This window comes from Pleurodeles waltl, unplaced genomic scaffold (genome assembly GCF_031143425.1).
Source record: "Pleurodeles waltl isolate 20211129_DDA unplaced genomic scaffold, aPleWal1.hap1.20221129 scaffold_71, whole genome shotgun sequence".
Taxonomy (NCBI): Eukaryota; Metazoa; Chordata; class Amphibia; order Caudata; family Salamandridae; genus Pleurodeles; species Pleurodeles waltl.
The window spans coordinates 445,728-469,900 of NW_027150392.1; the positions used below are offsets into that span (position 1 = coordinate 445,728).

Consider the following 24,173-nt stretch of genomic DNA (forward strand, 5'->3'; position numbering starts at 1 on the left):
CACTTCCATTGAATACACTAGCAAAAATTATTTTGAAACAAGTCTGCATCAGCCCAGGACGATTTGCAAGCCATCCTTTCAAGGGCTCATGCAACATGTAATATGCATCTTCACCGGCCCGATCCCTGCCATTACATCTACCCCCCCATCTAAACTGTTTTGCTAAAATTCATCTACTTCTTCAACAACTCAGTTGGATGCCATTGAACGCATACATGTAGGGTGCAGTGGTGTAGCAAAGGCGCCTGCAGACCCCGTGGTACTGGGGGGGGCGAGCTCTAGGGTTGCACATCCTGAGTGAATCGAGAGGGGACCCTCCATGTACTGTGCAGGAGGGACCCTTAGGTTTCATTACATCACTGATAGGGTTGCCCAGCAGGTGACCAGGATGGTTATTGCAGAAGCTGTCGAACCTCGAGGGATATTCTCCAGCACATTACCTACCCAAAGCACCTATCTTCAGATGGCTGAATATTAAATCTTGCAAACCTGCTGTAGATGAATGTTTAAGGGGCGCTTTGTGCGAATTATATGCAAAATTCTTGAAATCCACGAGGTCTGCCATATCAGTGCTGAATGCTGTTACACAATAGTATCTGCAATTGACTTGCTTCCAATGTGGGCTGAGTGGACGCACCCTGCGACACCCCTCTGATTGTATTTAGATTTACATCAGCTCTTCATTCGTGATGATCCTTGATGAAACGTGGTTTTCCCCATTCATAGCATGTGGATTTTAAGTCATCTCTGATCAATCAATCAATCAATCAGTCATTGAATTTATAAAGCGCGCTACGTACCCATGAGGGTTTCAAGGCGCTGGGGGTGGGGCGGGGTGGGGTGGGAAGAGCTGGTGTTACTGGTCGAAGAGCCAGGTCTTGAGGAGTCTTCTGAAGGTGAGTAGGTCTTGAGTCTGTCACAGGTTGGTGGGGAGGGTGTTCCAGGTTTTGGCAGCAAGGTATGAGAAGGATATGCCGCCGGAGATCTTTCTTCGGATGCGGGGGACGACGGCGAGGGCGAGGTTAGTGGAGCGGAGCTGACGGGTGGGGGTGTAGAAGTTGAGTCTGTTGTTTAGGTAGACTGGTCCTGTGTCATGGAGCGCTTTGTGAGCGTGGGTAAGAAGCTTGAAAGTGATCCTTTTGTCTACGGGGAGCCAGTGAAGGTTTCTCAGGTGGTGGGAGATGTGGCTGTGGTGGGGTACATTGAGGATCAGCCGGGCGGAGGCGTTTTGGATGCGTTTGAGGTGTAGTAGGTCTTTTGCTGGGATGCCTGTATAGAATGCGTTGCCGTAGTCCAGCCTGCTGGTGACGAGGGCCTGTGTCACTGTTCTTCTTGTTTCTGTCGGGATCCACTTGTAGATTATGCGGAGCATGCGGAGTGTGTTGTAGCAGGAGGAGGAAACCGCGTTGGCCTGTTTAGACAAGGTGAGGGAGGAGTTGAGGATGAAGCCCAGGTTGTGAGCGTGGTCGGACGGTGTCGGCGGGGTTCCTAGTGCAGTGGGCTACCAGGAGTCGTCCAGGTGGAGGGGGTGGGTCCGAGGATGAGGACCTCCGTCTTGTCTGAGTTCAGTTTCAGACGGCTGTTTCTCATCCATTCGGCAATGGATTTCATTCCCTCGTGGAGGTTGGTTTTGGCGGTGTGGGGGTCTTTGGTTAGTGAGAGGATGAGCTGGGTGTCGTCGGCGTAGGTGAGAATGTTGAGGTTGTGTTGTCGGGCTACTTGAGCGAGGGGGGCCATGTAGATGTTGAACAGCGTCGGGCTGAGGGATAAGCCTTGGGGGACGCCGCAGATGATGTCAGTGGCTTCGGAGCGGAAGGGGGGGGAGGTGGACTCTCTGGGTTCTGCCGGAGAGGAATGAGACGATCCAGTCGAGGGCTTTACCTTGGATTCCGGTTTCGTGGAGGTGTGTTTTCAGGGTGCGGTGGCAGACAGTGTCGAAGGCGGCAGATAGGTCCAGGAGGATGAGGGCTGATGTTTCGCCGTTGTCCATTTGGCGTCTGATGTCGTCTGTGGCGGCGAGAAGGGCGGTTTCGGTGCTGTGGTTTCGTCTGAAGCCGGACTGGGAGGGGTCTAGGATGCCGTTGTCTTCGAGGTGGCTGGTTAGTTGTGTGTTGATGATTTTTTCAATCACCTTTGCTGGGAAGGGGAGCAGGGAGATGGGGTCTGCTTTGGGCTTCTTGAGGAGGGCGCGGATCTCAGCGTTTTTCCATTTTTCAGGGAATGTCGCTGTTTCAAAGGAGATGTTGATGACCTTCCGTAGTTGGGGGGCGATGGTGGAGTCGGCTTTGTTGTATACGTGGTGGGGGCAGGGGTCTGACGGTGAGCCTGAGTGGATGGAGTTCATGATCTTGTGTGTCTCTGTGTCATTCACTTTGGTCCAGGAGGTCAGGTGGTTTGCACAGGTGGAGTGTTCGGGGGTGGGGGCTGGCGTGGGAGTGGCGTCAAAGCTGTTGTGGATGTCGGTGATCTTCCGGTGGAAGAAGGTGGACAGTGCGTTGGGATGGAGGGATGTCGTTGATGTTGGCACTGGGGTTGGAGAGTTCTTTCACGATGCTGAAGAGCTCTTTGCTGTCGTGTGCATTGTTGTCCAGGCGGTCTTTGAAGTGGGATCGTTTGGCTTGTCTGATGAGTTGGTGGTGCTTGCGGGTGGCTTCCTTGTGGGCTGTGAGGCTGTCAGGTGTGCGTTTGAGAAGCCATACCTTTTTTAGCTTCCGGCACGTTTGGAATTTAGGAGCTCGTCGGTGAACCAGGCGGCTTTTCTTCTGGCTTGGTTGTCGGTGGGTTTTTTGAGTGAAGCGAGGGTGTTGGCGCAGTCATTGATCCACAGGGTGAGGTTGTTGGCGGCGGTGTCTGGGTCGGTTGAGTCGGGGGGTGGGTTCTGGGCGAGGGTGTTGGTAAGCTGGTCTTCCGTAACTTTGCTCCAGCATCGGCGGGGTGGTTGTTGGGTGCGGTGGTGCTCGGTAGGTTTCTTGTAGGTGAAGTGGATGCAGTGGTGTTTGGTCCAGTGGAGTACAGTGGTATGGTTGAAGGTGACGTGGGCGCTTGAGGAGAAGATGGGATCAAGCGTGTGGCCGGCGATGTGGGTTGGTGTGTTGACGAGTTGTCTGAAGCCGTGAGGTTGTCGATCAGGGTAGTGGAGTTGGTGTTGTTGTTGTTCCCCAGGTGGAAATTTAGGTCCCCGAGGAGGATGTAATCCGTTGAGGTGAGTGCGTGGGTTCTGGTGAGGTCGGCAAGGGATTCGCTGAATGGTGCTCGTGGTCCGGGGGGTCTATAGATGAGCGTTCCTCTGAGAGTGGTGTTGGGGTCGGTGTGGATGCAGAAGTGTAGGTGTTCGGTGGTCTTGAGGGAGTCGTCAGTGTGGGTGTCGACCTTGAGGGAGGATTTGTGGGCGATGGCTATGCCTCCTCCGATTCCGTTTTTGCGGTCCCTGCGGATGATCTTGTAGCCGTCCGGGATGGCTATTGCGATGTTGGGTGCCGAGGAGTCGTTCCACCAGGTTTCCGTAAGGAAGGCTACGTCGGGGGCGGTGGAGTCGAGCAGGTCCCAGAGCTCGATGGCGTGCTTGCTTGAGGAGCGGGTGTTGAGGAGTATGCAGTGGAGGTGGTTAGTTTCGGCCTTTGTTGGTTTCGTTGTTCTGTCACAGGTGAGTCTGCAGGTGCGGCATGAGAAGGGCCCGTAGGTGTTCCTTGGTGAGGACTGGGAGCATGCTGTGATGCGGCCGGGGTTGAGGGCGTTGAGTTGGTCGGCAAAGTAGCGGCGTCTGGAGGTGCAGGTGTCTCGCGGACCAGGGTGGGGTGGCACTGGGCGCGGTCCAGGCGCGGACGGGCGCAGACGGGCTTGCCTTTGGCGCACTTTTGGCACGCCGCGGCTGGCATAAGAGGAGGGGAGGGTGGGAGTGGCAGCTGGGAGGCGGGAGGGCATGTCCAATGGGAGGGCTGGGGGGAGGGGCCGCAGGGGACGCAGCGGCGGGAAAAAAGGCAAAGCAAGCGGTGAGAAGGAGGGTAGAGGCGGGATGGGCCGCGGGAGACGCAGCGGCGGGAAAAAAGGCAAAGCAAGTGGTGAGAAGGAGGGGGGAGGGGGGAGACGGGAGGGGCCACAGGGGACGCAGCGCCAGGAAAAAAGCAAAACGGGAGAAACAGGATGGAGCGCGGCAAGGCGGAGCGGGGAGCGACCTGCCTGCAGTAGCAGGGTCAGAGGTTGCTCCCTTTCACCGCGCTGCGGCTGGCATAAGAGGAGGGGAGGATGGGAGTGGCAGCTGGGAGGCGGGAGGGCCTGTCCAATGGGAGGGCTGGGGGGAGGGGCCGCAGGGGAGGCAGTGGCAGGAAAAAAGGCAAAGCAAGCGGTGAGAAGGAGGGGGGAGGCGGGAGGGGCCACGGCGGATGCAGCGGCGGAAAAAAAGGCAAAGCAAGCGGTGAGAAGGAGGCAGGAGGGGCTGCAAGGGACGCAGCGGCGAGAAAAAAGCAAAACGGGAGAAACGGGATGGAGCGCGGCAAGGCGGAGCGGGGAGCGACCTGCCTGCAGTAGCAGGGTCAGAGGTTGCTCCCTTTCACCGCGCTGCGGCTGGTATAAGAGGAGGGGAGAGTGGGAGTGGCAGCTGGGAGGGCCTGTCCAATGGGAGGGCTGGGGGGAGGGGCCGCAGGGGACGCAGCAGCGGGAAAAAAGGCAAAGCAAGCGGTGAGAAGGAGGGGGGAGGCGGGAGGGAACACGGGGGACGCAGCGGTGGGAAAAAAGGCAAAGCAAGCGGTGAGAAGGAGGCGGGAGGGGCCCCAAGGGACGCAGCGGTGGGAAAAAAGCAAAACAGGAGAAACGGGATGGAGCGCAGCAAGGTGGAGCGGGGAGCGACCTGTGTGCAGTAGCAGGGTCAGAGGTTGCTCCTGCTGACCCTGATGTGGTTGTTTTTTTTCAACTAATATATAGTGGGCCTTGATGAGAAGGGGTCCTTGGACCTCACTTGCACTTGCATTTTAACTGCTCTTGTTGCGGGATTCTGCACTCTTAGGGTCATATTTATGAGAGGTTTGCTTCATGCTTGCATCACGCAGTGTGGTACAATTATGACGCAAATCTCCAAGTCAGATTTTTTAAGCTATGCAAAGCCCTGACTGGTTTAAAAATCTGGAGTAATGCAAAGCAGTACAAAGTTCACATACAACTCCTATGGCTTTTGATGAATTTCCAGATTTACACAACCTGGTAAACCATGGAGTACACCAAAGCGATGTGTCTCTCCAGGAGAGGCGTAACGAGGATAAATCTTTTTATTTTTCCTCATTATTTCCTCTTTCTACGTGTGCTGCAATCTGAACAGGAATACACACTATGACTTAAATACCTTGCATTCCTGCCCTTTTCCAGTGACGCAGTCCAGCGCAGTAAGGTGACTGGCTGCTCTGCCCCACTTTCCCATGAATATGGGCCTTAATATTTAGCTACAGTTCACCTGAGCTTGACTAGAATGGACATTTTATGACACTTTTCCTGCTGCTCTTGCTTTCCTTACCCATCTGTCTACAATGAACCACAAAGAGCCTGGACCTGTGTTGCTTTTGTTTGATGTTTGTATTGCTATATTCCCACTGTATATGCAGTGTGTAAACTGATGATTTGCAGTGATTTTGATTAATCGTGAACAATAAAAAACAAAAGTAAAATGTTGAGACTTTGCCTGATTTTGCAGCTGTTGATTGACATCTCTTTCCCATCCTGCTGTTTCCAGGTCCTGATGAGGTCCGGTTGGTGAACGGCACATCCATCTGCTCCGGGAGAGTGGAGGTAAAACACAAAGGAGTCTGGGGGACCGTGTGTGATGACTCCTGGGATCTGAAGGATGCTTCAGTGGTCTGCAGGCAGCTTAGCTGTATTTCAGTACAAGAACATGAATACAACCCAACATTTGGAAAGAGCTCCCTGCCTGTTTTAATGAGTAATGTTCAATGCACAGGAGATGAGGCTGCTCAATGGGAGTGCCCACAGCAAGGCTGGGAGCACAATACCTGTCCTACAGGAAGGGATGCTGGAGTGACCTGCACAGGTAAGATATGCAATGGAAATGCAATAAACATATCTTTGCTCAAGAAATGGAAGGAACTAACAGTGGAAGACACATATTTGATGCAAGATGCAAAGTGAAAGATTACAACAAACAATAACTGATTGCAATAACTACAGATGTGTATGTTCTAGACTTGCTCTCCTCTAAGAAACCTCACATATTTTCCCACAACTCACAGACAGCAGATACCCTGACACAGGCATCCTCACAACAACTCTCACTTCTGCAAAGAATTAAGACATGTCATTAGGACAGCTATGCAGGCAGTTGGTGATCACCACCCCTGATGGTGGCAGTGCTCCACTTGCCAGTATCCCACAGACAGATCTGGTACCACTGAAGAGCATCTACCACATAGCTGCCAGATTCACTGAAGGGCTGAGGAAGAACACACAGATGAATCCTGGACCTGTCTAACACCATCACTACTTCACCTCTGTAAGAAACATCTTGATTTCAAGTATGAACACCTCCTATAGTCCCAGCACTGGATGTGATTCTACAAGTGACCCATTATCCTGAATCCCATGATAACCTGTACTGCCTGCCTTCATGCACAGTGCTCAGTAGCCCTGTAGCTAGTTTTACGCTCTGTAATGACCCTACATGCAGATATTCACAGAGGCCCACATGTCATGATTAAAGATTATGCTTATATCCACCAAAGCAGTAAAGTCTACAGTTGTTTAAGTGCTGGAGGCATTAGCACAGAAAACTGCATCTAATCATGCATACTGGTGCAGTAATCCAAACACATTTACAGAGTGTTAGCCTGCACTAAGCAATAAATCCCATTAAGTGATCCTTGATTATAACAGCATATTTTTCCTACAGTGCTTCGGACTCAGAGGCAATGCATAGGTGAAAATGATACATATATGTTCTTTCAATAGGTCTGTGTCTATTTATGATTATTGTAAAAGGCACCAGGGCATAAATTGTATGGGAATTGATATGGTTTGTTGATTTGCTCATGTGCCTGTGTGTGTTTATGTGCGTTTGTGTGTGTGTGTGTGCGTGCATGTGTGGGTGTGCGTGGGTGTTCATGTGCATGCATGAGAAGGAGTGATGAGGTTGATGGTTCAGCCAGCATCAGCAAAAACTCTAGAGTCAGCTGTGAATTGCATAACTAGATTAGATATTCAAAGTAAAAAAGTTGGCTATTTTGAGACTGTTTGTGTGTTATGGATAATGTAGCAACAAAAGACACACTCTGGGAAATCATTGTGAATTCTTTTTATCAACAATGCAAAGGCATTTCTGTAAATATGATTCCCTTGGAGAACACCCATCAACTAAATCCCCACTGTGTTTTAGGATTTATCTTCCTCTGCCCATCCTGCATGTGGCAGTATTGCCACATTGACAGATTCCTGGGTAGAAAGGGGTTAGAGAGGAAAGTCCCTCCCCTGCTTCAATTCATGATGACATGAGGCAGTCTTGCCTCTGTATACACCAAACCCCTAGAACCTTTAGCAGAAATGCCCCCCACCACTCCTTCCCTTCCTCGTTGTCTCAAGAGACACCCACACCTGCTGCTGAAGGGGGTCTCATGACGTGTATTTGCAGTTGTTGGAGTGACTCTATGTGGAAAGAGGATCCCGTTAGTGATGTCTGTGGGGTAGGGGACAAGGGAGAAGGACAGCGGGAGGCGTCTAAACTCACTGCTCTGCAGGAAGGTGGCCCTCCCTCTATAGCGGCCATGACAGGGTTCAGTAGGTTCATGCTGCCAGCTGCCTTTTCTTTTTGCTAGTTTCCTGTTTTCTTTTCCTGTAGCCGCTGCGTCCCCGCGGCCCTGCCCCCTCCCTCCTCGAGTTCTTGCCTCCCCGTGGTTTCCCGCCTGGAGACCGGCTGCCCTGCCCCCCCTGCCCCCCCTGCCCTGCTATTGGTCCATCCACCCCCTCCTCCCAGCTGCCACTCCCTCCCACCTCCCCTCTTATGCCAGCCGCACCGCACCCAGCGCCAGACCCCCTGGCCAACACGCCCCGTGCCACCATTCACCATTACACCGCCGACAAACTCCACGCCCTAAATCCAGGACGCTCCTCTATCTGCTTCAAGTCCACACCAACGCGCACCAGAGGACCCTTCTCCTGCAAAGCCTGCAACTTCACCTGCAACCTAACCCCCGAACACCATATCAAAACAACAGACAGCCGCCTAAGATGCATCCTGCTGAACGCCCGCTCCATCCACAAACATGCAATTGAACTCTGGGACTTACTGACCACACACTCGCACTACATCGCATTCCTCACCGAAACCTGGATGAACCCTGCCTCGGAACCAGACATAGCCATAGCTATACCAGAAAACTACAAGATCACCAGAAGAGACCGCAACAACAAACCAGGAGGAGGAATCGCCACAGTCCACAGAAACACCATAAGAGTCTCCAACTCCGACAACATCATCAGGTCCGCCGAGCACCTCCACTTCACAATCCACATCAACGCCAACAACACACTCAGAGGAACAGTGGTCTACAGACCCCCTGGCCCTAGACCAAAGTTCTGCGACGACATTGCCGACACCATCAGCACCTCGGCGACCTGAACTTCCACCTGGAGAATAACAACAATACCAACACCACCAACCTAATCGACAACCTCGGCCTCAAGCAACACGTCACTACACCGACCCACTCTGCAGGCCACACACTCGATCCCATCTTCTCAGCCAGCAACCACGTCTCCTTCAGCCACACCACCAAACTCTACTGGACTGACCACCGATGCATCCACTTCTCCTACCAGAAACCAGTCACTCACCACCACCGCACACAACCTCCCCGACGCAAATGTAGCAAAATATCTACAGATCAACTGATCTCCACCCTCGCCCGGGCCCCTCCCCCGGTACCGCGGACCCCAACACAGCCGCCAGCAACCTGCATCACTGGATAGAAGACTGCGCAAACACCCTCTCACCGCTCAAAAAACACCCAAACACCCCCCACTGAATCAAGGCCAGCTGGTTCATCCCAGATCTACAGGAATCCAAAAGACTTTGCCGCAGAATGGAAAACACCTGGCACCGTGACCCTACCATCTCCAATAACATCGCCTTCAAGGATGCCCTACGCAAACATCACCAACCGATCCGCACCACCAAAAGGACCCACTTCAAAAACCGCATTGACACCAGCGCTCACAACAGCAAAGAGCTCTTCGGCATCATGAAAGAGCTCTCCACCCAACTCACTTGCAACACACTTCCGTCGAAATATAGAAGAAATCCACAACAGCTACAACCCCCAGACCCACCAGCTAGCTACAAACACCTACGAACCCTATGCTCCAAGCAACACCCACTTCCTCCACACCTGGACCCCTGTCAACATAGAAGACACCGCCAGCGCCATGGCCTCCATCCACTCCGGATCACCATCGGACCCCTGCCCACACCATATCTTCAACAAAGCTAACACCATCATCGCTCCCCATCTCTGCAACACCATCAACAGGTCCTTCGAATCAGCCACCTTCCCAGAGAGATGGAAGCACGCAGAAATCAACGCCCTGCTAAAGAAACCAAAGGCAGACCCTGACGACCCCAAGAACTATCAGACGATCTCCCTCCTCCCCTTCCCAGCCAAGGTCATCGAAAAAAATCGCGAACAATCAACTATCCCAGTTCTTGGAAGACAGCAAGACGCTTGACACCTCCCAATCCGGATTCCGCAAAAACCACAGCACCGAGACCACACTTATTGCTGCCACAGACGACATCAGGACCATGCTCGACGAAGGAGAAACAGCAGCACTCCTTCTCCTGGGCCTCTCTGCAGCTTTCGACACGGTATGTCATCACACTCTCCGCACACGCCTCCACAACGTCGGAATCCACGACAAAGCACTGGACTGGATCTTGTCATTTCTCACGGGCAGAACCCAGAGAGTCTGCCTCCTGCCGTTCCTGTCAGAAGCCTCCAGAATCACCTGTGGCGTCCCTCAAGGATCTTCGCTCAGCCCCACACTTTTCAACATTTACATGGCCCCCCTCGCCAACATCACACGAACATACCACATCAACATAGTCTCCTACGCAGACGACACTCAGCTCATCATCTCCCTCACAAAAGACCCTACTACTGCAAAGCACAACCTCCACAACGGACTCCATGCCATCGTCAGCTGGATGGAATCAAGCCACCTCAAGTTAAACACAGACAAGACAGGAAATACTCATCTTTGTCACCAACCCCTCAGCTAGGACCGACTCCTGGTGGCCCACCTCCATAGGATCTGCACCCTCACCCATCGCCCACGCACGCGACCTGGGCTTCATCTTGGATTCCACACTCAGCATGACTCAGCAGGTCAATGCCATCTACTCTTCCTGCTACAACACCCTCCACCTGCTCCGCAAAATCTTCAAGTGGATTCCCATTGAAACCAGGAAAACCATCACCCACGCCTTGGTCAGTAGCCGATTGGACTACGGAAACACCCTTTATGCAGGAATAACAAACAAACTCCAAACAAAGCTGCAAAGAATCCAGAACGTGTTCGCCCGCATCATTCTCGACGTCCCACGCTGCGACCACATCTCACCCCACCTCAGAGACCTACGCTGGCTACCAGTATCAAAGAGGATCACCTTCAAAACCCTCATCCACGCACACAAAGCCCTCCACAACACAGGGCCCGCCTACCTCAATGACAGACTCACCTTTCACACCCCCACCCGCAACCTTCTCTCCGCCAACCTCGCCCTCGCCTACGTCCCCCGCATCCGTCGCACCACCGCCGGAGAAAGATCATTATCTCACCTAGCCACCAAGACCTGGAACTCCCTACCGCTCCACCTCCGCCTGACCCAAGACCTTCTATCATTCAGGAAACACCTCAAGACTTGGCTTTTCGACCAGTAGCTCTCCCCCCCCCAGCGCTTTGAGACCCTACCGGGTGAGTAGTGCACTCTAAAAATACTTGATTGATTGATGTGTGGCTGGGCCTCCACCATCCAAGCTGAAGGTAAGCGCCCCCCCCAGTACCTGCTACAGGGATGACAGAAGGCAGTGCCACTATCGACAGAAGGTAAAAGCCCGGAGGGGCAAAGTAATACAAATGTGTTAGCTTTGAGGGTTTCAGAAGCTTTTGAAATAATTGGATTCATTCCTTACTTCGACTTATTGCTTTATAGGGAGACACAAGAGGTATCTTGGTCATGTGTGTGTACGAAGAGTAAAAGACTTACAAAGGGAAAGCATGTCTTATCTACTTCACCGGAGGACAAGGAACTGATCTCAGCAAGGAGAGCGAGAGTGAGGTGCCCTCATTCAGGGATACCTGCTCTCATAACCCTGCGAGAAATGCAAAGAATGATGACAGCCAATCCAGGACAGAAGACAAGTACCTGTGTATGAGGGCACCCCTGCACTAGCAGAGGTGACCCACCGAACTCCAGCCCCATTTTCCTGAACTTGTTGAGTGCGGGTATGCCATTTTATGCGTGTACTGGACATACGTCACTACCTATGTCCAGCTACATAATTGTTACTACAAACATGGGCATGTTTGGTATCAAACATGTTGGAATCATACCCCAATACATTTGCAACTATTGGTTGTATAATTCCATGCACTCTGGGGGCTCTTTAGGGGACCCCCCAAAATTACCATTATAACCTTCTGAGAATTTCTAGGCAGCCCACCTCACAGACAGGTTTCTGCCCTCCTGTTAATTGATCAGCTCAAGCCCAGGAAGGCAGAACAAAGGATTTCCTTTGGGAGAGTGGTTTTACACCCTCTCCCTTTGGAAACAGGTGTTACAGGCTTGGGAGGGGTAGCCACTCTGACATGTGGTCACCCAGCTGGTGACCAATCCCCCTTTCAGGGTTATTTTCACCTCAAGCTAACACATAGCCTACACTCACACCACTGAACTCCTCTGGACTGACCACTGCGTCCACTTCTCCTTCACCAAACCCCACACACACCACCATCAACACACCACACCCTACCGCATGTGGGACAAGATCCCCACAGAACGCCTGAAGTCCCAACTGGCTCACAACCCCCCCCACACCAACGACCCCAATGCAGGAGCACACAACCTCTCTAAATGGATCACTACCTGCGCAGACACTCTAGCCCCCCTCAGAAAACACATCGCCACCCGCAACTTCAAGAACGCCTGTAGGAGGCTGGACTGGCTTGTAGTGAGTACCAAGGGGTACTTGCACCTTGCACCAGGCCCAGTTATCCCTTGTTAGTGTATAGGGTGTCTAGCAGCTTAGGCTGATAGATAATGGTAGCTTAGCAGAGCAGCTCAGGCTGAACTAGGAGACGTGTGAAGCTACTACAGTACCACCTAGTGCCATATGCACAATATCATAAGAAAACACAATACACAGTTATACTAAAAATAAAGGTACTTTATTTTTATGACAATATGCCAAAGTATCTTAGAGTGTACCCTCAGTGAGAGGATAGGAAATATACACAAGATATATATACACAATAGCAAAAATATGCAGTATAGTCTTAGAAAACAGTGCAAACAATGTATAGTTACAATAGGATGCAATGGGGAAACATAGGGATAGGGGCAACACAAACCATATACTCCAAAAGTGGAATGCGAACCACGAATGGACCCCAAACCTATGTGACCTTGTAGAGGGTCGCTGGGACTATTAGAAAATAGTGAGAGTTAGAAAAATAACCCTCCCCAAGACCCTGAAAAGTGAGTGCAAAGTGCACTAAAGTTCCCCTGAGGACAAAGTAGTCGTGTTAGAGGAATAATGCAGGAAAGACACAAACCAGCAATGCAAGAACTGTGGATTTCCAATCTAGGGTACCTGTGGAACAAGGGGACCAAGCCCAAAAGTCACAAGCAAGTCGGAGATGGGCAGATGCCCAGGAAATGCCAGCTGCGGGTGCAAAGAAGCTTCTACTGGACAGAAGAAGCTGAGGTTTCTGCAGGAACGAAAAGGGCTATAGACTTCCCCTTTGGTGGACGGATCCCTTTCGCCTTGGAGAGTCGTGCAGAAGTGCTTTCCCACCGAAAGGACGCCAACAAGCCTTGCTAGTCACAAATCGTGCGTTTGGCGTTTTTGGATGCTGCTGGGGCCCAGGAGGGACCAGGAGGTCGCAAATTGGACCAGCAGAGAGAGGGGACGTCGAGCAAGACAAGGAGCCCTCTCTGTAGCCGGTAGCACCTGGAGAAGTGCCAGAAATAGGCACTACGAGGATGCGTGAAATGGTGCTCGCCGAAGTTGCACAAAGGAGTCCCACGTCGCCGGAGACCAACTTAGAAAGTCGTGCAATGCAGGTTAGAGTGCCGTGGACCCAGGCTTGGCTGTGCACAAAGGATTTCCGCCGGAAGTGCACAGGGGCCGGAGTAGCTGCAAAGTCACGGTTCCCAGCAATGCAGCCCAGCGAGGTGAGGCAAGGACTTACCTCCACCAAACTTGGGCTGAAGAGTCACTGGACTGTGGGGGTCACTTGGACAGAGTCGCTGGATTCGAGGGACCTCGCTCGTCGTGCTGAAAGGAGACCCAAGGGACCGGTAATGCAGCTTTTTGGTGCCTGCGGTTGCAGGGGGAAGATTCCGTCGACCCACGGGAGATTTCTTCGGAGCTTCTGGTGCAGAAAGGAGGCAGACTACCCCCACAGCATGCACAAGTAGGAAAACAGTCGAGAAGGCGGCAGGATCAGCGTTACAGAGTTGCAGTAGTCGCCTTTGCTACTATGTTGCAGGTTTGCAGGCTTCCAGCGCGGTCAGCAGTCGATTCCTTATCAGAAGGTGAAGTGAGAGATGCAGAGGAACTCAGATGAGCTCTTGCATTCGTTATCTAAAGTTTCCCCAGAGACAGAGACCCTAAATAGCCAGAAAAGAGGGTTTGGCTACCTAGGAGAGAGGATAGGCTACTAACACCTGAAGGAGCCTATCAGCAGGAGTCTCTGACGTCACCTGGTGGCACTGGCCACTCAGAGCAGTCCAGTGTGCCAGCAGCACCTCTATTTCCAAGATGGCAGAGGTCTGGAGCACACGGGAGGAGCTCTGGACACCTCCCAGGGGAGGTGCAGGTCAGGGGAGTGGTCACTCCCCTTTCCTTTGTCCAGTTTCGCGCCAGAGCAGGGGCTAAGGGGTCCCTGAACCGGTGTAGACTGGCTTATGCAGAATTGGGCACATCTGTGCCCAAGAAAGCATTTCCAGAGGCTGGGGGAGGCTACTCCTCCCCTGCCTTCACACCATTTTCCAAAGGGAGAGGGTGTCACACCCTCTCTCAGAGGAAGTTCTTTGTTCTGCCATCCTGGGCCAGGCCTGGCTGGACCCCAGGAGGGCAGATGCCTGTCTGAGGGGTTGGCAGCAGCAGCAGCTGCAGTGAAACCCCAGGAAGGGCAGTTTGGCAGTACCAGGGTCTGTGCTACAGACCACTGGGATCATGGGATTGTGCCAACTATGCCAGGATGGCATAGAGAGGGCAATTCCATGATCATAGACATGTTACATGGCCATATTCGGAGTTACCATTGTGAAGCTACATATAGGTAGTGACCTATATGTAGTGCACGCGTGTAATGGTGTCCCCGCACTCACAAAGTTCAGGGAATTGGCTCTGAACAATGTGGGGGCACCTTAGCTAGTGCCAGGGTGCCCTCACACTAAGTAACTTTGCACCTAACCTTTACCAGGTAAAGGTTAGACATATAGGTGACTTATAAGTTACTTAAGTGCAGTGTAAAATGGCTGTGAAATAACGTGAACGTTATTTCACTCAGGCTGCAGTGGCAGGCCTGTGTAAGAATTGTCAGAGCTCCCTATGGGTGGCAAAAGAAATGCTGCAGCCCATAGGGATCTCCTGGAACCCCAATACCCTGGGTACCTCAGTACCATATACTAGGGAATTATAAGGGTGTTCCAGTAAGCCAATGTAAATTGGTAAAAATGGTCACTAGCCTGTTAGTGACAATTTGGAAAGAAATGAGAAAGCATAACCACTGAGGTTCTGATTAGCAGAGCCTCAGTGAGACAGTTAGTCACTACACAGGTAACACATTCAGGCACACTTATGAGCACTGGGGCCCTGGGTTACCAGGGTCCCAGTGACACATACAACTAAAACAACATATATACAGTGAAAAATGGGGGTAACATGCCAGGCAAGATGGTACTTCCTACACAACCCCCCCCCCCAAACGAAGGACAATAAGACTAGCCATGACCTGATGAGTCTTCATTGTCTAAGTGGAAATATCTGGAGAGTCCATCTGCATTGGAGTTGCTACTCCCAGGTCTATGTTCCACTGTATAGTCCATTCCCTGTAGGGATATGGACCACCTCAACAATTTAGGATTTTCACCTTTTATTTGTTTTAGCCAAAGTAGAGGTTTGTGGTCTGTCTGAACAATGAAGTGAGTGCCAAACAGGTATGGCCTCAACTTCTTCAGAGCCCAGACCACAGCAAAGGCCTCCCTCTCAATGGCAGACCAACGCTTTTCTCTAGGGGTCAACCTCCTACTAATAAAAGCAACAGGTTGATCCTGGCCCTCAGAATTAAGTTGTGATAGGACTGCCCCTACTCCTAATTCAGATGCACCAGTTTGGACATAGAATTTTTTAGAGTAACAAGGGCTTTTCAGGACAGGTGCAGAGCACATGGCCTGCTTCAGCTCCTCAAAAGCTTTCTGACAGCTTGCTGTCCATAATACCTTTTTAGGCATTTTCTTGGATGTGAGGTCATTAAGAGGGGCTGCAATGGAGCCATAGTTCTTAATGAACCTCCTGTAATACCCAGTGAGGCCTAGGAAGGCTCTCACCTGAGTCTGAGTGGTAGGGGGAACCCAATCAATAATTGTTTGGATTTTCCCCTGAAGTGGTGCAATCTGTTCCCCACCAAGGTGTCCCAGATAAACCACCTTACCCTGCCCTATCTGGCACTTTGAAGCCTTGATAGTGAGGCCTGCCTTTTGCAGGGCCTCCAAAACTTTCCATAGGTGGACCAGGTGATCATCCCAGCTGGAGCTAAAGACAGCTATATCGTCCAAATATGCTGCACTGAAAGCTTCCAGCCCTTGCAGGACTGTGTTCACCAACCTCTGAAAAGTGGCAGGTGCATTTTTCAAACCAAAAGGCATTACAGTAAACTGGTAATGTCCTCCAATGGTAGAAAATGCAGTCTTAGGTTTAGCATCTTCTGATAATTTGATCTGCCAATACCCTGCAGTCAAATCAAAAGTGCTTAGATACTTGGCAGATGCCAGTGTATCTATAAGCTCATCTGCCCTGGGTATAGGGTGAGCATCAGTTTTGGTTACCAAGTTGAGACCTCTATAGTCTACACAAAACCGCATTTCCTTCTTTCCATCTTTAGAATTGGGTTTTGGTACCAGTACCACAGGAGAAGCCCATGGACTGTCAGAGTGCTCAACCACTCCTAGTTCCAACATTTTCTGAACTTCTTGCTTTATGCAGTCACTGACATGGTCAGGCTGCCTATAGATCTTACTTTTGACAGGTAAACTGTCTCCAGTATCTATAGTGTGCTCACACCAAGAAGTGGTGCCTGGCACAGTAGAGAAGAGTTCTGAAAATTGTCCTAGGAGATTTATGCAATGGTCTTTCTGCTCAGCAGTAAGACAATCTGCCAAAACTACACCTTCCACAAGAGCATCTTGTTCTGTGGAAGAGAAGAGATCAGGTAGAGGATCACTGTCTTCTTCCTGTCCCTCATCAGTTGCCATGAGCAGGGTGAGATCAGCCCTGTCATAGTAGGGTTTCAGGCGGTTGACATGGAGCACCCTAAGGGGACTCCTGGCAGTGCCTAAGTCAACCAAGTAGGTGACTTCACCCTTCTTTTCAACAATTGTGTGGGGTCCACTCCATTTATCTTGGAGTGCTCTTGGGGCCACAGGCTCCAAGACCCACACTTTCTGCCCTGGTTGGTACTGAACCAAAACAGCCTTCTGATCATGCCATTGCTTCTGGAGCTCTTGGCTGGCCTGAAGGTTTTTACTGGCCTTTTTCTTGTACTCAGCCATCCTTGATCTGAGGCCAAGTACATAGTCCACAATATCATGCTTAGGAGCTTTTAAAGGTTGTTCCCAACCCTCCTTTACAAGTGTGAGTGGACCCCTCACAGGGTGTCCAAAAAGAAGTTCAAAGGGGCTGAAGCCCACTCCTTTCTGGGGGACCTCCCTGTAGGCAAAAAGGAGGCATGGTAGAAGGATATCCCATCTCCTGCGGAGTTTTTCAGGGAGACCCATAATCATGCCTTTGAGAGTTTTATTAAATCTCTCCACCAGTCCATTTGTTTGTGGATGATAGGGTGTTGTGAACTTGTACGTTACACCACACTCCTTCCACATGGCCTTTAAGTATGCAGACATGAAATTGCTTCCTCTGTCTGATACTACTTCCTTTGGGAAGCCCACCCTGGAAAATATTCCCAGGAGGGCCTTTGCCACTGCAGGAGCTGTAGTGGTCCTTAAAGGAATAGCTTCAGGATATCTTGTGGCATGGTCCACTACCACCAAGATAAACCTATTGCCTGAAGCAGTAGGAGGGTCAAGGGGGCCAACTATGTCAACCCCTACCCTTTCAAAGGGAACCCCAACCACAGGCAGTGGGATAAGGGGTGTCTTTGGGGTGCCACCTGTCTTGCCACTGGCTTGACAGGTTTCACAGGACTTAAAAAAATTCCTTTGTGTCCTCAGACATCCTAGGCCAATGAAACAGGGGAACAAGCCTGTCCCAAGTTTTCATTTGTCCTAGAGGCCCAGCTAAGGGAATGTCATGTGCCAGTGTTAGGAGGAACTTTCTGTACTCCTGAGGAATCACTAATCTCCTGGCAGCTCCAGGTTTAGGATCCCTATGCTCAGTGTACAAGAGGTTGTCCTCCCAGTAAACTCTGTGAGAGTCACTGACATCCCCATTAGCCTGTTTGACAGCTTGCTGTCTGAGACCCTCTAATGTGGGACAGGTTTGCTGTGCCACACTCAGCTCCTCTCTGGCAGGCCCCCCTTCACCCAAAAGCTCAGCAGTGTCTGCTTCCAGCTCCTCTGGTGTAGGTTCTGGACATGGAGGGAATTCTTCTTCCTCAGAAGTAGAATCCACTGTAGAGGGAGGGATAGTAGGAAGTGGTTTGCTTCTACTAGCCCTAGCTTTAGGGAGCACTTGGTCCATTGTTCCAGGATCCAAGCTTCCCTGTCATTTTTGCTTTTTGGCCTGAGCCCTTGTCAAAGCAAAAATATGCCCTGGGATGCCCAGCATTGCTGCATGGGCCTCCAACTCCACATCTGACCAAGCTGATGTCTCCAAATCATTCCCTAATAGAAAGTCTACAGGTAATTCTGAAGCTACCACAACTTTCTTTGGACCAGTTACCCCCCCCCAGTTGAGATTTACAACAGCCATGGGGTGGCTTTGTGTTATGTTGTGAGCATCGGTTACTTGGTACTGGTGTACATGTATGTGTTGTTCAGGGTGCACCAGTTTCTCAATCACCATTGTGACACTGGCACCTGTGTCCCTGTAGGCCTGAACCTCAACACCATTTATTAGGGGTAGCTGCTTGTACTTATCCATATTAAGGGGACAAGCAACTAAGGTGGCTAAATCAATAGCCCCCTCAGAGACTAACACAGCCTCTGTGGCCTCCCTAACAAGGCCAACCCCAACTAAATTACCAAAAGTGAGCCCAGCTACTCCCTTGGATTGGCTATTAGTAGGTTTGCTCCCACCACCACTGCTATTAGTAGGGACACTAGGTGTAGCAGTAGGGGTTGTAGTGGTAGGAGCAGTGGTGCCTTTCTTTGGACAACTGGGATCTGTTGTCCAATGGCCTTTTATTTTACATAAATAGCACCATGGTTTCTTTTCCTTGTTCTGATTAAAGGAGGATTTGGACCCACCATCCCCACCAGAGTGTTTTTGTGGGCCTGATGAAGACTCATTTTTAGATTTGTCCCCACCCTTGTCAGAAGACTTACCATCCTTTTTGTTGCCATCTTTGTCACCCCCTGTATGAACTTTTCTGTTCACTCTTGTTCTGACCCATTTGTCTGCCTTCTTTCCCAATTCTTGGGGAGAGGTCAGATCAGAGTCCACCAAGTACTGGTGCAACAAATCAGACACACAATTATTAAGAATATGCTCTCTCAGGATTAAGTTATACAGGCTGTCATAATCAGTAACTTTACTGCCATGTAACCACCCCTCCAAGGCCTTCACTGAATGGTCAATGAAATTAACCCAGTCTTGTGAAGACTCCTTTTTGGTATCTCTGAACTTTATCCTGTACTGTTCAGTGGTTAAGCCATAACCATCCAGGAGTGCATTCTTAAGAACTTGGAAATTATTAGCATCATTTTCTTTCACAGTAAGGAGCCTATCCCTACCTTTTCCACTAAATGATAGCCATAGGATAGCAGCCCACTGCCTTTGAGGGACATCCTGTACAACACAGGCCCTCTCAAGTGCAGCAAACCACTTGTTAATTTCATCCCCCTCCTTATAAGGGGGAACTATCTTGTGCAGATTCCTGGAATCATGCTCTTTTGCAGGATGACTATGGGGAATACTGCTGCTGCCACCATGGGTATCTAAACCCAACTTCTGTCTTTCCTTCTCTAATTCAAAAGACTGTCTATCCAAATCCAGCTGTTGCTTGTTAAGCTTCAGTCTGGTTTGTTCCACCCTCAACTTATTGAGTTCCCTCTCTAACATTCTGTCATCAGGGTTGTTGGGAGGGACATTCCTAGAAACAGAGCTATGATGGGAATGAACAGAAGGAGACCTGTCCCTTACAGAAGCCACCCTAACAGCTTGGTTAACAGAAACATTACTACCAGTATGGTGAGAAAAAATGCTTTTGCTATGATGTGAGACAACACTATTTATATGGTGTGGCTCATCATCATTACCATCTATGCTAGATTGTCTAGTAATGGGCAGGCTAGGAAGTTTCTTTCCTGTATCTTTTCCTGAGGGAGTCCCTGAATCAGATTGAGAACTATTAGGTACTTTTTCAACAGATGAGGCACCTATGGCCTTATCCTGTTCTCTAAGCATGTTAAGTAACAGTTCCAAGGAAGGATTCTTCCCTACACTCAAACCTCTCTCTATACAGAGACTCCTTGCTCTTTTCCAGCTAAGGTTGTCATATGCATGTTTGGACAGATCAACATTTTGGCCTATGCCAGACATTTTTAGAGAGAGTTAAAGTGATAGAAAAAGAAAAAAAGTTTTCAGAACTTTTTGGAAAGACAGAAAAAAACTTTTTAAACTTTTAAGAACTTTTTGAAAGTTTAGAGGTACTTTTCAGCACTTAGAAAAGAGTGAAAAGAGGAAATGCAAAACTTTTTGGCTATGTGTATATACACTGACCTTGTTTTGTATATTTTTCTCTTATGAAAAGTACAATGACAAGAGTGGTAAGTAGTCTCAAGCACTTATCCCACCACTGCACAACCAATGTAGGAGGCTGGACTGGCTTGTAGTGAGTACCAAGGGGTACTTGCACCTTGCACCAGGCCCAGTTATCCCTTATTAGTGTATAGGGTGTCTAGCAGCTTAGGCTGATAGATAATGGTAGCTTAGCAGAGCAGCTCAGGCTGAACTAGGAGACATGTGAAGATACTACAGTACCACCTAGTGCCATATGCACAATATCATAAGAAAACACAATACACAGTTATACTAAAAATAAAGGTACTTTATTTTTATGACAATATGCCAAAGTATCTTAGAGTGTACCCTCAGTGAGAGGATAGGAAATATACACAAGATATATATACACAATAGCAAAAATATGCAGTATAGTCTTAGAAAACAGTGCAAACAATGTATAGTTACAATAGGATTCAATGGGGAAACATAGGGATAGGGGCAACACAAACCATATACTCCAAAAGTGGAATGCGAACCACGAATGGACCCCAAACCTATGTGACCTTGTAGAGGGTCGCTGGGACTATTAGAAAATAGTGAGAGTTAGAAAAATAACCCTCCCCAAGACCCTGAAAAGTGAGTGCAAAGTGCACTAAAGTTCCCCTAAGGACAAAGTAGTTGTGTTAGAGGAATAATGCAGGAAAGACAGAAACCAGCAATGCAACAACTGTGGATTTCCAATCTAGGGTACCTGTGGAACAAGGGGACCAAGTCCAAAAGTCACAAGCAAGTCGGAGATGGGCAGATGCCCAGGAAATGCCAGCTGCGGGTGCAAAGAAGCTTCTACTGGACAGAAGAAGCTGAGGTTTCTGCAGGAACGAAAAGGGCTAGAGACTTCTCCTTTAGTGGACGGATCCCACTCGCCTTGGAGAGTTGTGCAGAAGTGTTTTCCCGCCGAAAGGACGCCAACACGCCTTGCTAGTTGCAAATCGTGCGATTGGCGTTTTTGGACGCTGCTGGGGCCCAGGAGGGACCAGGAGGTCGCAAATTGGACCAGCAGAGAGAGGGGACGTCGAGCAAGATAAGGAGCCCTCTCTGAAGCCGGTAGCACCCGGAGAAGTGCCAGAAACAGGCACTACGAGGATGCGTGAAACGGTACTCGCCGAAGTTGCACAAAGGAGTCCCACGTCGCCGGAGACCAACTTAGAAAGTTGTGCAATGCAGGTTAGAGTGCCGTGGACCCAGGCTTGGCTGTGCACAAAGGATTTCCGCCGGAAGTGCACAGGGGCCGGAGTAGCCTGCAAAGTCGCGGTTCCCAGCAATGCAGCCCAGCGAGGTGAGGCAAGGACTTACCTCCACCAAACTTGGGCTGAAGAGTCACTGGACTGTGGGGGTCACTTGGACAGAGTCGCTGGATTCGAGGGACCTCGCTCGTCGTGCTGAGAGGAGACCCAAGGGACCGGTAATGCAGCTTTTTGGTGCCTGCGGTTGCAGGGGGAAGATTCCGTCGACCCACGGGAGATTTCTTCGGAGCTTCTGGTGCAGAGAGGAGGCAGACTACCCCCACAGCATGCACAAGCAGGAAAACAGTCGAGAAGGCGGCAGGATCAGCGTTACAGAGTTGCAGTAGTCGTCTTTGCTACTATGTTGCAGGTTTGCAGGCTTCCAGCGCGGTCAGCAGTCGATTCCTTATCAGAAGGTGAAGTGAGAGATGCAGAGGAACTCAGATGAGCTCTTGCATTCGTTATCTAAAGTTTCCCCAGAGACAGAGACCCTAAATAGCCAGAAAAGAGGGTTTGGCTACCTAGGAGAGAGGATAGGCTACTAACACCTGAAGGAGCCTATCAGCAGGAGTCTCTGACGTCACCTGGTGGCACTGGCCACTCAGAGCAGTCCAGTGTGCCAGCAGCACCTCTGTTTCCAAGATGGCAGAGGTCTGGAGCACACTGGAGGAGCTCTGGACACCTCCCAGGAGAGGTGCAGGTCAGGGGAGTGGTCACTCCCCTTTCCTTTGTCCAGTTTCGCGCCAGAGCAGGGGCTAAGGGGTCCCTGAACCGGTGTAGACTGGCTTATGCAGAATTGGGCACATCTGTGCCCAAGAAAGCATTTCCAGAGGCTGGGGGAGGCTACTCCTCCCCTGCCTTCACACCATTTCCCAAAGGGAGAGGGTGTCACACCCTCTCTCAGAGGAAGTTCTTTGTTCTGCCATCCTGGGCCAGGCCTGGCTGGACCCCAGGAGGGCAGATGCCTGTCTGAGGGTTTGGCAGCAGCAGCAGCTGCAGTGAAACCCCAGGAAGGGCAGTTTGGCAGTACCAGGGTCTGTGCTACAGACCACTGGGATCATGGGATTGTGCCAACTATGCCAGGATGGCATAGATGGGGCAATTCCATGATCATAGACATGTTACATGTGTAGGAAAGTACCATCTTGCCTGGCATGTTACCCCCATTCTTCACTGTATATTTGTTGTTTTAGTTGTATGTGTCACTGGGACCCTGGTAACCCAGGGCACCAGTGCTCATAAGTGTGCCTGAATGTGTTACCTGTGTAGTGACTAACTGTCTCACTGAGGCTCTGCTAATCAGAACCTCAGTGGTTATGCTCTCTCATTGCTTTCTAAATTGTCACTGACAGGCTAGTGACCATTTTTACCAATTTACATTGGCTTACTGGAACACCCTTATAATTCCCTAGTATATGGTACTGAGGTACCCAGGGTATTGGGGTTCCAGGAGATCCCTATGGGCTGCAGCATTTCTTTTGCCACCCATAGGGAGCTCTGACAATTCTTACACAGGCCTGCCACTGCAGCCTGAGTGAAATAACGTCCACGTTATTTCACAGCCATTTTACACTGCACTTAAGTAACTTATAAGTCACCTATATGTCTAACCTTTACCTGGTAAAGGTTAGGTGCAAAGTTACTTAGTGTGAGGGCACCCTGGCACTAGCCAAGGTGCCCCCACATTGTTCAGAGCCAATTCCCTGAACTTTGTGAGTGCGGGGACACCATTACACGCGTGCACTACATATAGGTCACTACCTATATGTAGCTTCACCATGGTAACTCCGAATATGGCCATGTAACATGTCTATGATCATGGAATTGCCCCCTCTATGCCATCCTGGCATTGTTGGTACAATTCCATGATCCCAGTGGTCTGTAGCACAGACCCTGGTACTGCCAAACTGCCCTTCCTGGGGTTTCACTGCAGCTGCTGCTGCTGCCAACCCCTCAGACAGGCATCTGCCCTCCTGGGGTCCAGCCAGGCCTGGCCCAGGATGGCAGAACAAAGAACTTCCTCTGAGAGAGGGTGTAACACCCTCTCCCTTTGGAAAATGGTGTGAAGGCAGGGGAGGAGTAGCCTCCCCCAGCCTCTGGAAATGCTTTGTTGGGCACAGATGTGCCCAATTCTGCATAAGCCAGTCTACACCGGTTCAGGGACCCCTTAGCCCCTGCTCTGGCGCGAAACTGGACAAAGGAAAGGGGAGTGACCACTCCCCTGACCTGCACCTCCGCTGGGAGGTGTCCAGAGCTCCTCCAGTGTGCTCCAGACCTCTGCCATCTTGGAAACAGAGGTGCTGCTGGCACACTGGACTGCTCTGAGTGGCCAGTGCCACCAGGTGACGTCAGAGACTCCTTGTGATAGGCTCCTTCAGGTGTTAGTAGCCTCTCCTCTCTCCTAAGTAGCCAAACCCTCTTTTCTGGCTATTTAGGGTCTCTGTCTCTGGGGAAACTTTAGATAACGAATGCACGAGCTCAGCCGAGTTCCTCT

At 50.5% G+C, this 24,173-nt stretch overlaps 1 protein-coding gene across 2 annotated transcripts in view; it reads left to right on the forward strand.

The window, feature by feature from the left end:
• The window catches only part of LOC138280278 (CD5 antigen-like), a 406,118-nt gene that overhangs the window by 88,833 nt on the left and 293,112 nt on the right, over nt 1-24,173 (forward strand). For both annotated transcript variants that reach the window (XM_069219467.1, XM_069219468.1), the window contains one exon: nt 5,717-6,031. In XM_069219467.1, coding sequence (XP_069075568.1) covers nt 5,717-6,031 — 315 coding nt within the window. The remainder of the gene's footprint in view (nt 1-5,716; nt 6,032-24,173) is intronic.